This window comes from Microplitis mediator, chromosome 5, assembly GCF_029852145.1.
Source record: "Microplitis mediator isolate UGA2020A chromosome 5, iyMicMedi2.1, whole genome shotgun sequence".
NCBI lineage: Eukaryota > Metazoa > Arthropoda > Insecta > Hymenoptera > Braconidae > Microplitis > Microplitis mediator.
Window position 1 is genome coordinate 2,700,298 of NC_079973.1, and position 14,118 is coordinate 2,714,415.

General features: G+C 32.4%; 2 protein-coding genes across 4 annotated transcripts; both read left to right on the top strand.

Annotated features, from left to right (window-relative positions):
• The first annotated feature begins 655 nt into the window (after window positions 1-655).
• On the top strand, window positions 656-7,471 carry LOC130667766 (neurotrophin 1). Its single transcript, XM_057469601.1, has 9 exons — window positions 656-918; window positions 1,354-1,464; window positions 2,962-3,150; window positions 3,802-3,907; window positions 5,049-5,169; window positions 5,240-5,398; window positions 6,099-6,266; window positions 6,344-6,654; window positions 6,735-7,471. Exons 1-9 carry the CDS (start codon window positions 895-897, stop codon window positions 7,229-7,231), a joined length of 1,686 nt encoding a protein of 561 aa, XP_057325584.1. The 5' UTR covers window positions 656-894; the 3' UTR covers window positions 7,232-7,471.
• A 3,220-nt stretch (window positions 7,472-10,691) lies between these two features.
• On the top strand, window positions 10,692-13,157 carry LOC130667745 (uncharacterized). Of its 3 annotated transcripts, none has more exons than XR_008989882.1 (3): window positions 10,692-12,275; window positions 12,358-12,568; window positions 12,933-13,157. XR_008989882.1 is itself a non-coding variant. In XM_057469572.1 (2 exons), the coding sequence occupies exons 1-2, from the start codon at window positions 10,818-10,820 to the stop codon at window positions 12,934-12,936; spliced, it is 1,755 nt and encodes a 584-aa protein (XP_057325555.1). In that variant the 5' UTR covers window positions 10,692-10,817; the 3' UTR covers window positions 12,937-13,157. The 3 variants fall into 3 exon arrangements, 1 of the variants encoding a protein (XP_057325555.1); XR_008989881.1 differs by having other exon boundaries at window positions 12,376-12,568; XM_057469572.1 differs by having other exon boundaries at window positions 10,692-12,568.
• Window positions 13,158-14,118: the final 961 nt, after the last annotated feature.

Below are 14,118 nucleotides of genomic sequence, written 5' to 3' on the forward strand. Positions count from 1 at the left end.
CTCAAACTTTTCATATGCAAATACCTTCTTACTGACATTGTTCCAGTTAAAAAAATATATATATATATACATATATAAAAAAACATAAATATTTCTTTGTTTATTTTATGACAGCAAGAATCAGAACGCCTTTATTCTCCTCTGGATGTCGATGACCGAGTTCCTCTTAGCCAACAGACTCGTATCAGCTTTCTCGGTCATGGCTAATGCGATGTAGTAGTATTAATACTCAACATATATACATGCCTCTATACATATGCATGTATATATATGAATAATATAGAAGGAGAGATTATAATTATATATTTAGTGTGTGATCTAAACAATTTTCCTTTACTATTCATGCCCTTTTTAAATTCCACGCTCTCTCTATCTCACCAATTTAATTGTCATTACTCATTATCATCAAAGTCATCCTCATCTTCATCCTCATCCTCTTCATCTTTATCTTCACATCACTGACTCTTCTCAATGGCAAACGCGAGTATTTTCTCTCAGTAAATAAAAAATATTTATAAAAATTCGATTGAAACTATTGACTTGTCCCACTCTTTGGGGCTCAGCTTCACTTCATATGTCCGGTGATTTTTGACCTAAAAAAAAAAAGTTAACGAGAGGCAGGTAAGAGTAACAAAACCTGTACCCAGAGTAGTAAAACTAACGAGCTGAGAGAGAGAAGACGGTACTCTCTGGTAGCTGCTCAGTATCAACGCCACGCTCATGATTCCTCTGCGAGTTGTTCAGTACGCGGGCTTATCTTTTCTGCTCTGATGTATATAAATATATTTTTAATATATTTATATATTATTAATTGTTAATTTTACAACCCAGTGAGCGAGTGCGCCGACTGTTTATTTAAATTTAAATTTTAATCCGAGGAATTTTAAACTAAACATGAAATTTAAATCGACGATTCTGGTAAGAGTGATTTTATTGTTTTTTAATATTGATATATATATATGTATATGGTAAATATATAAGTGATTACTGGTAATTTGGAATATTAATTAGTAATAGTGAGTCAGTGACCCACTAATTCGTAAACCATCAAGTTTATGACAGTGAAATTCTGATTGTAGGTCACTGTGGACATGTGGGTGTTAATTATTAAATATATGTAGATGTATATATATTTTTCATTAAGTTTATATAGTGGGTTTGTATGTTGAGTAATTAAATTTAAAAAATTGTATAATTGCCATTCACTTTCGATCATAAATGCGACGAAAGTTGTTGCCAATCTCCGATTGATTTCACTTTATTTTGTTTATTTTGTTGTCAAGTTCAAGTACGCTGTTAAATCAAGATATAAATAAACATGCGAGAAAATTCTAATGTGAAATGTTTTTACAGGTGGTCCTGGTTTTCTCTTTAGCAAAAGCTGATAATAAAAGTAATGAAACGGCAATTAAATCACTAGGTGAAACAAAAATATCAACGTCATTAATCGTTGATAATAAAACGGTAAATATTTATGAACAATTACTAATTAAAATTTTTACGAAAGTTAGAAATAATTAAAACTTTTATTTAAATTTAAAAAAAAATGGAAAATTATTTTTTCTTGCCGTAAGACCCTGAGCCTCGATTTTCTATAGAATTTCTTAGATGTGTAGAAAATTTGGTTTTCTTATCATAGGCCTGTGACTTACGATTTTCTATAGAATTTTTGGACACGGAAAAGAAATAGGACGCAGTCCAGTCGGGGCTACAGGACAAAATCTTGTTTCCGGAACAGAATTTTCGTGATACAGCAATAGGACACATTCCCGGGAAGCAACAGGACAAAAATCTGTTGCTGCAATAGAATTCTGTCCTGTAGAATCAATAGAATAAAGAACAATTTTTATGAATCAATTTTTTTTATCAGTATAGTAAAATTTCAAAGCTTGGAAAATAATTTAAATTTTCTCCTGTTGCTTCCACAGGATATGTCCTGTTGCTATAACATGAAAATTCTGTTACTCCCACAGGATTGCGTCCTGACGCAGCATCTATTTTTTTTCCATGTAGAGTTTCTATAAAATTTCTTAGATGTGTGGAAAATTCTTCTTTCTTATCATAGGCTCGTAATTTACAATTTTCAATAAAATTTCTGCACACTGAAAAAAAAATTTATTTGAGCCAAAGATATCGTATATTTGGATATGGCCCAATATATATTTAATTGCTATAAATAAATAAGGGCTTCAAATATATGTATAGTATCCCCAAATTTTAAGTTATTTATCACAAATTTAATATCTTCATCACAAATATATCAATTACTTACCACAAATAAATGATATATTTCCGTCAAATTATAAAATTATTTGAATCAACTGTTATATTTTATTGAACCAAATATATTTATTTTCCTGATTAAACGACTGAATTCGATCGAATTAAACAGAATTAAATTTTTAATTCTATTTAATTCAGATAAATTCTGTTAATTCGGTACCTAACTTAAAAATAAATTCTGTATAATTCGGCAGGAAAAACAGAATTTGTCCAAATTAAAACGAATTTAAATAATTCTATTCGGTTTAATTCTGATTAATTCGAAAATAATTTTCCAATTTCTGGTTCTGAATCCGAATTGAACTGAATTAAAACGAATTTGAAATTTTTAAATCGGTTTTATTCTGTTTAATTCAAATTCAAATTTTCAATTCAGTTGAATTCTGTTTTGCAGAATCCGACAGAATATAACAGAATTAAAATTTTTAATTCGCTCGAATTCAGTTGTTTAATCAGGGTTGTCATTAAGAAATATTTGAAAAAAAGCCACAAATATTTATTTTTTTTCAGTGTAAAATTTCTATAGAATTTCTTAGAAGACTGAAAATTTTTTTTTTCTTAGCATAGATCCGTAAATTTCAATTTTCTATAGAACTTCTTAGAAGTGTGGAAAAAATTATCTGTCTTTAGTTTTTTTTTCTAATCTACAAATAACTAATTTTCTTTTTTTTTTCGTAGATTCCTTCAACAGAAAAATCAATAGAGACATTAAAAAATTCAAGTATTTCAAATGAAGAAGTAATCGGTCGCGAGAACGCTAGAGAGCTGACAGTATCATCGGGATCGGGATCGGAACCGGATGCAGAACCAATTTCGTCTGAAGACGACTCAATCGAGCATGAAGAGTTGCCCGAAGCCTTACCAGAGGTACTGATGATCTAATTATAAAAATTATAAAAAACATAACAACTCAACTAAAAGTATCCGTGTACCCACATGATAAAGTATAGACTTTCGAATGGAAATTGTATACATCTAATAATATTTATACGGGTAAATTATAAAGCTACAGCTCAGCTACTCGATTCAAGTACACATATAATTGCCTACTTTTACTAATGACTAGTGTCAAAACTCTTGTTTTAAATAGCTTAGAAAGTTTTCATCCGTTTTTGCTAACAGAGTTATCATCTGCAAATAATTATTCGCGATTCGTGCGTGGGTTTTATTTTATTCTTTAATACTTACAGTCATACTCGTACTTATATATATTTATTATTATTTTATACTCCACAATAAAAGAGTAAGAGCTGAAGCTAAAGCTTAATTAGTGCATGACTAGAGAAAATTAAATTAAGTCATTGCAAGTATGAGAAATATTGTATTTCATCATACATATGGATATATATAAATGTGTATATATATATATATATATATATATATATATATATATATATATATATATATATATATATATATATATATATATATATATATATATATATATATTAATTATTTTATTAATTGTATTATTATTTTAATTTATTCAATTTACTTATTTGTTGTTGTTATTTACAGGCAATGGAGTTAAGACATTCAAGAGTCGGCAATCGTCGGCATCCTTTCTATAGACCTCAAATAATTCGTAGACCACCAAATAGTAATCGCAGAAATGTTTACCCAGGTATTGTATTTTTTTATTGTTAAATTAAGTGAATAAATAAATTATTAGACTGCAGAAAATTTGCGGATTGAACGCAGGTTAAATTCGGAGAAAATTTAGGGCGGATTTTTTATTCTATAGGGGGACCACTAGTTCGACCGCCTGAAAAAAAAATGATTTTGGGAATTTTTTTGAAGAAAATTACTGCATAGAATGTTTTAGTGTTTTAAGGACATATTTGTGGATATATAAAAATATATGATAAAATTATTGGACGAAAAAATTTTTAATTCAGCGAGTTATTCACAATTTCCAAAGGCTAAAAAAAAGCCCTACTGATGCAGTGATAGCGATTTTCGCAGTACAGAAAATAAAAAAAAGCTAAAAGTTTATTAAACTAGAAGGTATTTTCTGTAGCATGACCCTCGGGTTAAGAAAAAAATTGAAATTCACCAAAATGGTAGAGTTTTTAAGAAAAATTTTTAATTTCGCGCGAAAATTTGATGATTTTTGGCCTGCGAAATTACATTTCACACTGTAAAAAATTTTTTGGACCCAGCGTAGTGTAAATGTAAAAAATGACTCAGAGTACAAATTTCGGTGTGAAAATTACACTGAATATCGTGTTAAATTTAGGCAGTGTAAATTAAAAATTTGTACACCGTCAAGCGTGTAATTTATGATGATTTTGCGCTAAGATTTGATGATTTTTGGCCTGCGAAATTAAATTTTATATTCGATTAAAAAATTGGAAGTTCATGGTATGGAGAAACATATATATAAGAAACTGTAATAGGAATCAAATCGATCGGATGATTTGTCTTCGAGTCATAACTGCTAACTGCAGCAATTTTTAAAAATGTACTTCCAAAATTTCACACTAGTGGTCCCTCTCAATTCTCTCAGAGGGAAATCAACTCCAGGGATTTTTTTTTTTAGTATAGAAACTACGGTTCGGAGTTTGTGGATTTAAATAAAATCCTCATTACTCTGAAATCACTCCGCGGAAAAAAAATTTCTTGTTTATTCCGAATGCGGGGTCATTTTTTTTTTTTCACTCCGGAACTCCGAAATCGAATTCGGATTGAAGTAAAATTCATAATCACTTTGGATTTTTTACAGTATAAATAATTAGTCTTATAAATTAAATTTTTGAATACAGAACCACTGAGAGGATCAAAGCGACCGACACGTAAGCCGAGTGACAGTAGACGTGAGCCCACAACTTCTGAGTGCACTTTCTTTGGCAAAACTGTTTGTTTGAAAACTCTCAATTATCCTCAGTAAGTATTACATAAATATATTGAGATAAATTGAGTGATTTATTTATTTATATTTTTTTTTATAAATTAGAGACGCGATATTGAGAAGTTTGCGAGGGAACAGAGATATGGTTGACCACTTGCTGAAGGATTACAACATCCAGCGAGAGGATAGATACGACGACGTCGAAACTGAGATATTCCCAGTGGAAACTAGACACGAGCGGTACGAGAATAATGAGATCAAGAGGTAAATTGACAGATTAAATAACTCATTAACTCACTCGATATTAAGTAAAGTGTCGATGAACGTCAGGCTTTCTAATTATTTTAATATTTATTCAAGGACGATTGTTTGTAAAAATTTGTTGGTTTTATTTACGAGACAAAAAAGTTCGGGATCTGTTGAAATATTTAAATTTGTTAATTTTATTTTATGTAACTTCAACTCGTAATCTTTTATTCAAATTACGGTGACCAGAAAAAATAATTTAGATCTTAAATAAAATTTAGATGATCCTTTAGTAGACAGTTAAAAATTTTCGGATTTTTTTTTTCAACAAATAAATTAAAAAAAAAAAATAATAACATACACATGGAGAAAATTTAATAAACTATAGGTGCAATTTTTCAAAATATTTTTTTTTTGTAATTTATCGTTTTTAAAAAAATTCAAAAACTGTCAGACGTCTGCTAACTTCAGTATCATGAGTTAACAGACAATTTAAAATTTTCGGATTTTTTTTTCGACAAATTAATTACAAAAAAAAAAAAAAAAAAAATATGCACATGTAGAAAATTTAAAAAACTATAGGTGCAATTTTTTCAAATATTTTTTTTTCCATAATTTATTGTTTAAAAAAAAATCCAAAAATTCTTAAACCTCGGCAAACTTCGGTATTATAAATTTAGTCTTTACTTACAGTCTTTATTTCTGTTTTTATTTACAGGAGATCTGATTACTCATTACCTATTGATAATAACGTCGAAGAAGGTTTCACTTGTCCATCACAAGTAATTTATGCACGACCTCAATTAGCTCGCGCAGCTTCTGGTGTTTGGAAATACATAATAAATACCGGCGATCATACTCAAACTCTGCGTTTAGAAAAATGCTCGTAAGTAAAAAAAAAAAAAAAAAATTAGTCAGCTAATAAATTAATGTAAAAAAATTAATGTAAAAAAATTTTTTTAGGAAACCGAAATCCAGTTGTTCATTTATATCAGACAACTATCGCTCATCTTGCGTCCAAGTTTACAATTACCACCGCCTATTGACGTGGGACAACGACATTGGTCTCCACATCGACATTTTCAAAATTCCTTCTTGCTGCAGCTGTCATGTCCACGGCTACACCGAGTTGTATCCTCCTGTGCAAAAAGATCCTTCATTACCCGGAGCAGAAGTTTTCCCAGGCGCTGAGTTTTCTACCGATCACTCTAAAGGTTTCGAAAGACCTTCAAGTTATTTGTCTAAGTTGCCTTCAGCATACGACAGTAATTACGGTAATTAAAACTTTCGAGTACAAAAAGTGAAAAAAGTCGAAAATATTCGAGAGTTTTAAATATAAATTTTTTAATTTTAGTTGGGTCAAAACCGCTGGATGCCAGCAGTTCAAACCACCCGAGTTTCGTTGTACCCCGACCACGGCCAAAGAAACCGACGTCGTCGGCGACCCGGCCGTTTGATAAACTGCCCCAGCAACATGCGCCCAATACCCGAGCTCCGGGGTACAAAGGGCCAATGAAAAGCAGCAAGCGACCGGCTAGGCCGAACCGGCCGTTCAGAAGAGAATCCTCTGATCTCGAAGAAGGATCCTCGAATACGAACCTCAACAACTGGTTTGAACAAGCGTTCGATCAGGAGACCGATCAAAATACGAGACTGAACAACGGAGAGTTCGAAGAAGACTACGAAGAACCGAACAGACGAGTTAATTACAACTACCACCCGATTCTCGAGTTCTTTGAACCAAAAGCTTCGATGCTCAAGTCATCTGAGCCTTCATCGACGCAGAAATCTTCCATTGAATTGACTCCCAACGGCGACGCTAATTCATGGAAGCCCATGATTGCTCTTTAGTTGATATCATAGTTATAGTTTTATATATATTTATATATAGATATATTTATTATTTTTATTGTCTGAATAAGTTACCTGAGGACCTGATTTTTAATTAACGTCAATCAACCCTTTAGTATTATAATTTAATAATTAATTGATCATGTATAAAGATTGTTGATTTGTTGATTGTTAATTTTTATTTATAAATATATGTAAACATTTATTTATCTTTTTTTATACTGAGAATATAATTTTGTAAATGAATTTTTGGTTTTATTATTTAGGGAAGAGACCGTCACCAGGAATGAAATTATTTAAAATGACTTTATATTTCACTAAAAACATCTTTAGTTTCTAGAAAATATTTTTAATACTACCAAAAGTAATGATTGCGGTAACTGATAGTATGAGTATTTGGTTTTTTCTCAAAAATCAGAATTAGTTGCATCGAAGAAAAAATTCAGAGGTCATTTTTGAGACAGCTTTGAAACTTCCCTAGTTCTTGAGCTCAAAAATCGCGGGAAATTTCAAATTCTTGAAGTTCAAAAATATTTATTTGTTTATTTGATTTACACTAATCAGATGACTCAATTTTTCAGCCAATTTCCGGTCTGCTTATCAAGAATAATAAAATTTCGACGTGTATTCAACCAACTTTCAGTTTTTTCTGATAAAATTCCACGACTTCCGCGTAATTTCGGCCAAATATTTTTACCCGATCAACCTGCACTGTAAAAACTTCGCATACATATTTAGGCACACACGCGCACTCGCACACACACGCACGCACACATTTGCACACAAGCACACAATCTAACACACAGACGCACACATTTGTACACACACGCACAAATTTGTACACATGCACACATTTTCACACACGCACAAATTTGTACACACGCACGAATTTGCACACATGCACACATTTGCACACACACGCACACAAACATCTGCACACACCCAAACACACACATGCACGCAAACACACACTCGCACACACACACACACATATTGTTTAACAGTTTAATATAAATTAGTATAAATTTATTAAAGTATTAAAACTCCGGACCGGAGTGAATTGGGAGTGAAATAAAATCCGCGTCACTCCGAGATCACTCCGCTAAAAAAAAACTCTCAATTCACTCCGCATGCGGAGTGATTTTTTTCAAAACTCCGGAACTCCGAGTGGCGGAGTGAATGCGGAGTGAATTCGGATTTAATTTCACTCCGAATTCACTCCGGATTCACTCCGGATTTTTTACAGTGTGGCAACCCTTTTTTTAGGTCTATGGTAGACAATTTTTTACTTGACCTCTCAATCGATAGCAGTCTTCTCCCTATCAAAAAATTCCCATAGAATCCACTCAAATGCGACAAAGACCGCGTAGAAACCAATACACTCTATAGGATTCTATGAGGATTTTGTTGCATTTGAGTGGATTCTATGGAAATTTTTGGACAGGGCTTGTTCTCAGGTCGGTTCTAAAGCAAATAAAACCAAAGTCGGCCATAATTTCTGGTATTATATCTACTAACCGCTTATGGAGGGTTTATAGTAATTTTAGCCCACACTATTCTATCAACCAAATTCTCTAACCGTAAAATTAAGAACAAGACTCGATGCATTACTCTGTAATCTAGCAATCTACGGTTTCAAGCTCAAAATACGGTCATTTGTTTAAGAGAAAAACGTGGACAGTTTCGTTACTCCACAAGCGCAACAAGGAAGTATCGTTCGTTGACTTGTATATTTTGAGTCCGTCGTTTTAAAAATTTTTTGAATGAACTCGACTTCTAAAGACATTCTATCAAACTAGTGCCGAAACTTTTTGCCAAACTTCAAAAATTTTTTTTTTTAAATACTCAGGAAAATGTATACAACATTTGTAAACAAAATTGGGCAAGGAAATTCAATAGTTTAGAAAATAGCTTTTTTGCGATGGGCTTTGAATTAAAATATCTCGGAAACTATTGAGAATGAGTCGAGACATGGCCGAAAAGAATTTTAGAGAAAAGAATAACGAATAAAATGAGACCTTGGCGATGTCTCGACGACGAATAGTTGCCGAGATATTAATCTTTAATCAATAATTTACCATCGGAGCGCTATAAAATAGCTATAAGTCGGCAAAAAATGAACCGATTTTGATATTTTTTAGTTAAATTGAAGTTTTGACCACCTACTATAAGAAAAAAATTCAGCTAATCTAAAAAAAAATTTTTGCAATTGTTATCGCGAAAAATAAAAAAATCCCGACAGTGTATATATCGATCGATTGCCAATTTCGTGAAACGGATACATAACTTGACGTGTCAGAAACGATTTTGCAACATGAAATTTTTTTACACGAAAAAAAAGAACTGTTGCTGCAACAGGATCTGGCCCTTTTCAAGGAAAGATTCCCATCATGGAAAATTCTCTGCCATGTTTGCGAAAAAGAGTACAACGGCAAATACAGTTGCCGTTTTTGCGATCGGAAGAAATGTTGCGGGCGCAAGAACGGGATTTTATGTTCGAGCTCCTCAATTTTAGGAGGTGTTTCTGTGGGGACAGCAGTGCTATGAATGATTCAAAACTCCTGTCGTGCCTTTTGAATTATTTATACGAAAGAGATCGGCCATTGATCGCCACTCTTCCCAATATTTATGTGATCATGTGCGTTAAGGCACCGCACATAGACAATAATGTTCGAGAGGTAAAAAACTTCCTCTCGGCAATATCTATGTCTAGAGAGAAACCCTTACAGTGGTTAACGACGTCGACTTTGCCGACAAGAGCCAGATCTATATCTCCCAGACCTGGCACATCTAGAGGCAACTCTGATGTCCATGGGCCTTGTAGGAAAATCATCGCTGCTCAAGAAGCAACGATCCGCCAATTGCGTCAGCAGTTAGCAGCTCTGACTGTAGGGCAGCAACCTGCTCAACTTGCACAGATTGTAATTCAAGAGCCAACGCAAATACAGTTGCCGTTTTTGCGATCGGACGTACTCGACGCCTGTGAATGCCGACTCGCACATGAGTAAACGGCATGGGACTCAATTTCGTCGTCATCCACGACAATAAAACTTCAACTAGAAAGATATTGGTCGGTAGTTATTCAAGGAATTATTAATGTCATTATGTAGTTAAGCATCTACTATATGACGACCAAAACAGGTACTTGTGACTCTGTTAAGGGGTTAGGGGTAGTCAGAATTTTCAAAAAATCGATTTTTTTTTTTTTGCATTTTCTTAAAGTATAATATTTTAAAAATATTGTGTGAAAATTTGAAGTGAATCCGACAAATTCTTTTCGAGTTATTTAACAATGACCAAAGGACGCTCGGGTGCTACGTGGCATTCGAGTGCAGGTAGCTAGAAACAGCTGCAAGCAACCGACCTTTCGGGTTTCATTGTCATGAATATCTCCCCATTTTAATGTATTTATAATTATATATATATATATATATATATATATATATATATATATATATATTCACAATTTGTAGGTAGTACAAGAACTGAAAAATAATTTTTGGTTGCCAGTATACCTGTAGTCGTTGCACTGATCAGTCGATAGTTTTGTGATAAATTATTTCTCAAGTGAATTAAATTATTAACCATGGGACGTGATTCTAGAAAGGTTTCAAGAGAACTTCGGAGTTCTGAAAAAATTAATAAGTCGCGTTCAGTCAAAAGAAAGAATGTTTTTAATCCGAAAACAGCCGAACGTGATGAAAGTATTCAGAGTACATCTTCTAAAAAATTAAAACAAAACACTGAAGATGATGTACCTGAAGACAGCAGTACTGAATTTCGAATAATAAATTTTATTCAGGTATTCACTGCAATTTCTGCTCTTATAAAATGTAAAAAATGTGATGGAAATGTAGTGTTTCAAACAGCAAGTACACGTGGGCTGGGATTCAAAATTGTAGTTGCATGTAATAACTGTGGAAATGAATATATTCCTTCCTGTTCTTTCGTTGGGCATTCTTATGAAATAAACAGACGTTTCATTTTTGTAATGAGAATACTAGGAATAGGATACGAAGGATTGTGCAAGTTTTGCGGCCTGATGGACATGCCGTCTTTTTTAGATAAATCTACGCATACAATTTTACTGAAACAGATTTTGAATTGTAGTAAAGCCGTCGCAGAAACCTTCATGACGAAAGCTGTGAATGAAGAAAAGCAAGCAATGCCAACAACTGAAAATGAAGATATAAATCATCTAACTGTATCGGGAGATGGAACCTGGCAAAAACGGGGATATACATCGTCATTTGGAGTTTCTTCTATAATTGGCTATTTTACTGGAAAGATTCTTGACATAAACATTAAAAGTGCATATTGTAAGCTATGTGAGTATTGGAAAAAAAAAACAAATACTGTTGAGTTCGAGGAATGGTATCAATCGCATGAAGATGTGTGTTCTGCTAATCATCAAGGGTCTTCTGGGAAAATGGAGGTGGATGCGATGGTCGAAATGTTTTCGTATTCTGAAACTAAATATGGAGTTAAGTATGCCAACTATATTGGTGATGGTGACTCCAAGACCTATTCAGGAATTATAAAATCAGATCCTTACGAAAATACAACTGTAAATAAAAAGGAATGTATAGGGCATGTCCAAAAGCGGATGGGGAGTCGATTACGTACGCTGAAGAGTAAACAAAAAGGTCTTGGTGGTCGAGGTAAGCTCACAGGAAAATTAATAGACAAACTAACTGTGTACTATGGTTTAGCAATACGCCGGCATTGTGATTCTATTGAAAATATGAAATCTGCTATAATGGCAACCTTTTATCACTACGGCTCGAGTGATGAAAAACCGAATCATGATATGTGTCCAAAAGGCGAAGAATCTTGGTGCTCTTACCAGCGCGCTGAAGCAAGAGGAGAGCTTGATACCTTTTCTCACGATTATTCTCCTTTACCTTCTGATGTTTTAAAAGCTATCAAGCCTATATACGAAGATCTTAGTAATGAAAATTTACTTTCAAGATGTGTAGGTGGATTCAATCAGAATAATAATGAAAGCTTTAACCAACTAGTATGGAAAATATGTCCAAAAACGGTAAATACTAGTTTTACTATCGTACAAATAGCTGCATACGTTGCTATGTGTATATTTAATGAGGGTATAAATTCATTATTAGTCTTGATGAATACACTAGGACTTAATTGTGGGCCTAATTCTCATCGGTATGCAGAAAGAATGGATGCTGCACGTATCAAAGTAGCAGATAAGCGCGCTAATGATAACACCCGAGAAGGTCGATTGCAACGTAGGCACCAGCAAATCGATATTTTGGAAGCTGCTATGTCGGCTGAAGAGCTATTATATGGTCCAGGAATAGATGACTCAGTGTAAGTTATTAAATAATTCTTATAATTCGACATAAATCCATAGCAAAACTTTAAATGCGTTTTTCTCAAAACTATGTTTTCTGAACTGGTGATCACTGTAACTTAAAAACTGCTCGGTAGATTTCAATAAAATTTATTGTACTTTTGAAATACATTAAAAACTCGTGCCTGATCGAAGGATTTTTTTTTTTTTCAAAAATTTCGATTTTTTTTTAACAATAAACTGTCGGTTTTTTTCTCGAAAATTTGAAAAAAATTTCCTGAGGCCGCCATTTTGTTAATTTCGAAAAAAAAAAAAAAAGCTTCGATCAGGCACAAGATTATCTATTAATAAAACTAATTTTTCTTGTCCGATTGATTTTAGATGAATCTCCAAGGACTTATGATGATCACCGCAAAGGACTTCGGGAGGAACGGGCTCTACAAAAACAGCGATAACTTTTTGAATTATTAATTTTTTTTTTTGAAATTTTCGTGAAGTCAAATCGAAACGTGTTCTAATAAAGCTATGTTTTTATTTTTGTCAAATAAAGTAATTAACTACAAAAAAAAAATTATTGAAAATCATCATTTTTTCATACCCCTGAGTACCCCTAACCCCTTAAATAACAGAGAAATAACGGTGCCGGAATTGTCTCCTAGTATCGAATATAAAAACTCTGAAATACCTATCTAACCAGGGACAGCACAAGAGGCTGAGTGCGCTCTAGTGGCGAGCACTGAACTACTTCCGCTGCTGCGGTGACTTTCTCCTCTTCCATATACATCTTCTCTCAACAAAGTTCTCTCTTAAGTCTTTTGCATTAAAAGTCAAAGACAATAAAAAAAAATAGACAAAATGAAATGAAACGAACCCAGCCATTTAAATATAGTGGATACCTAAACATGCAAACATGCAAATAACCACCTCAATAAGACAATTTATAGATTGCACCTATAGCTTTTTCAATTTTCTACTTGTTCATATTTCTAGTTCTTTTTTTTAGCAAGATATTGATATCTTTATTTATAAATAAAATATCATATAATATATGGCACAATTTTATATAAAATTAATCCACAATTTACTTTATATTTTATCATAGAGGTGATAGACGCGAAACATTCATGTTTTAAAAAAAAAATGATCCTGTAGTTAGTAGATAATTAACAATTTTTTTATTTTTTTCCCTCAAATAAATTTCAAAAAAGAAAAAACTAAAAATATGCACATGTAGAAAATTTAAAAAACCATAGGCGCAATTTTTAAAAATATTCATATTTTATAATTCATCATTTTGAAAAAAATCCAAAAATTATTAGACCTCAGCTAACTTCAGTATCATAAAAAAAACATATATATAAATAAATGTAAATTTTAGTTTATTATATCATTTATAATTAATTTAATTACATCAAGTAGAATTAACTATCAGGGGAATCAATTCCAGTGTCGAGAGCTATACATTTCTCGTAATATTTATAATTATTATTTTTTGTATCTCTGTTTGTTTTTTTTTCTCAAATCTAGTCTAATACATATATACAAATACATAATGATAAAGTTAATT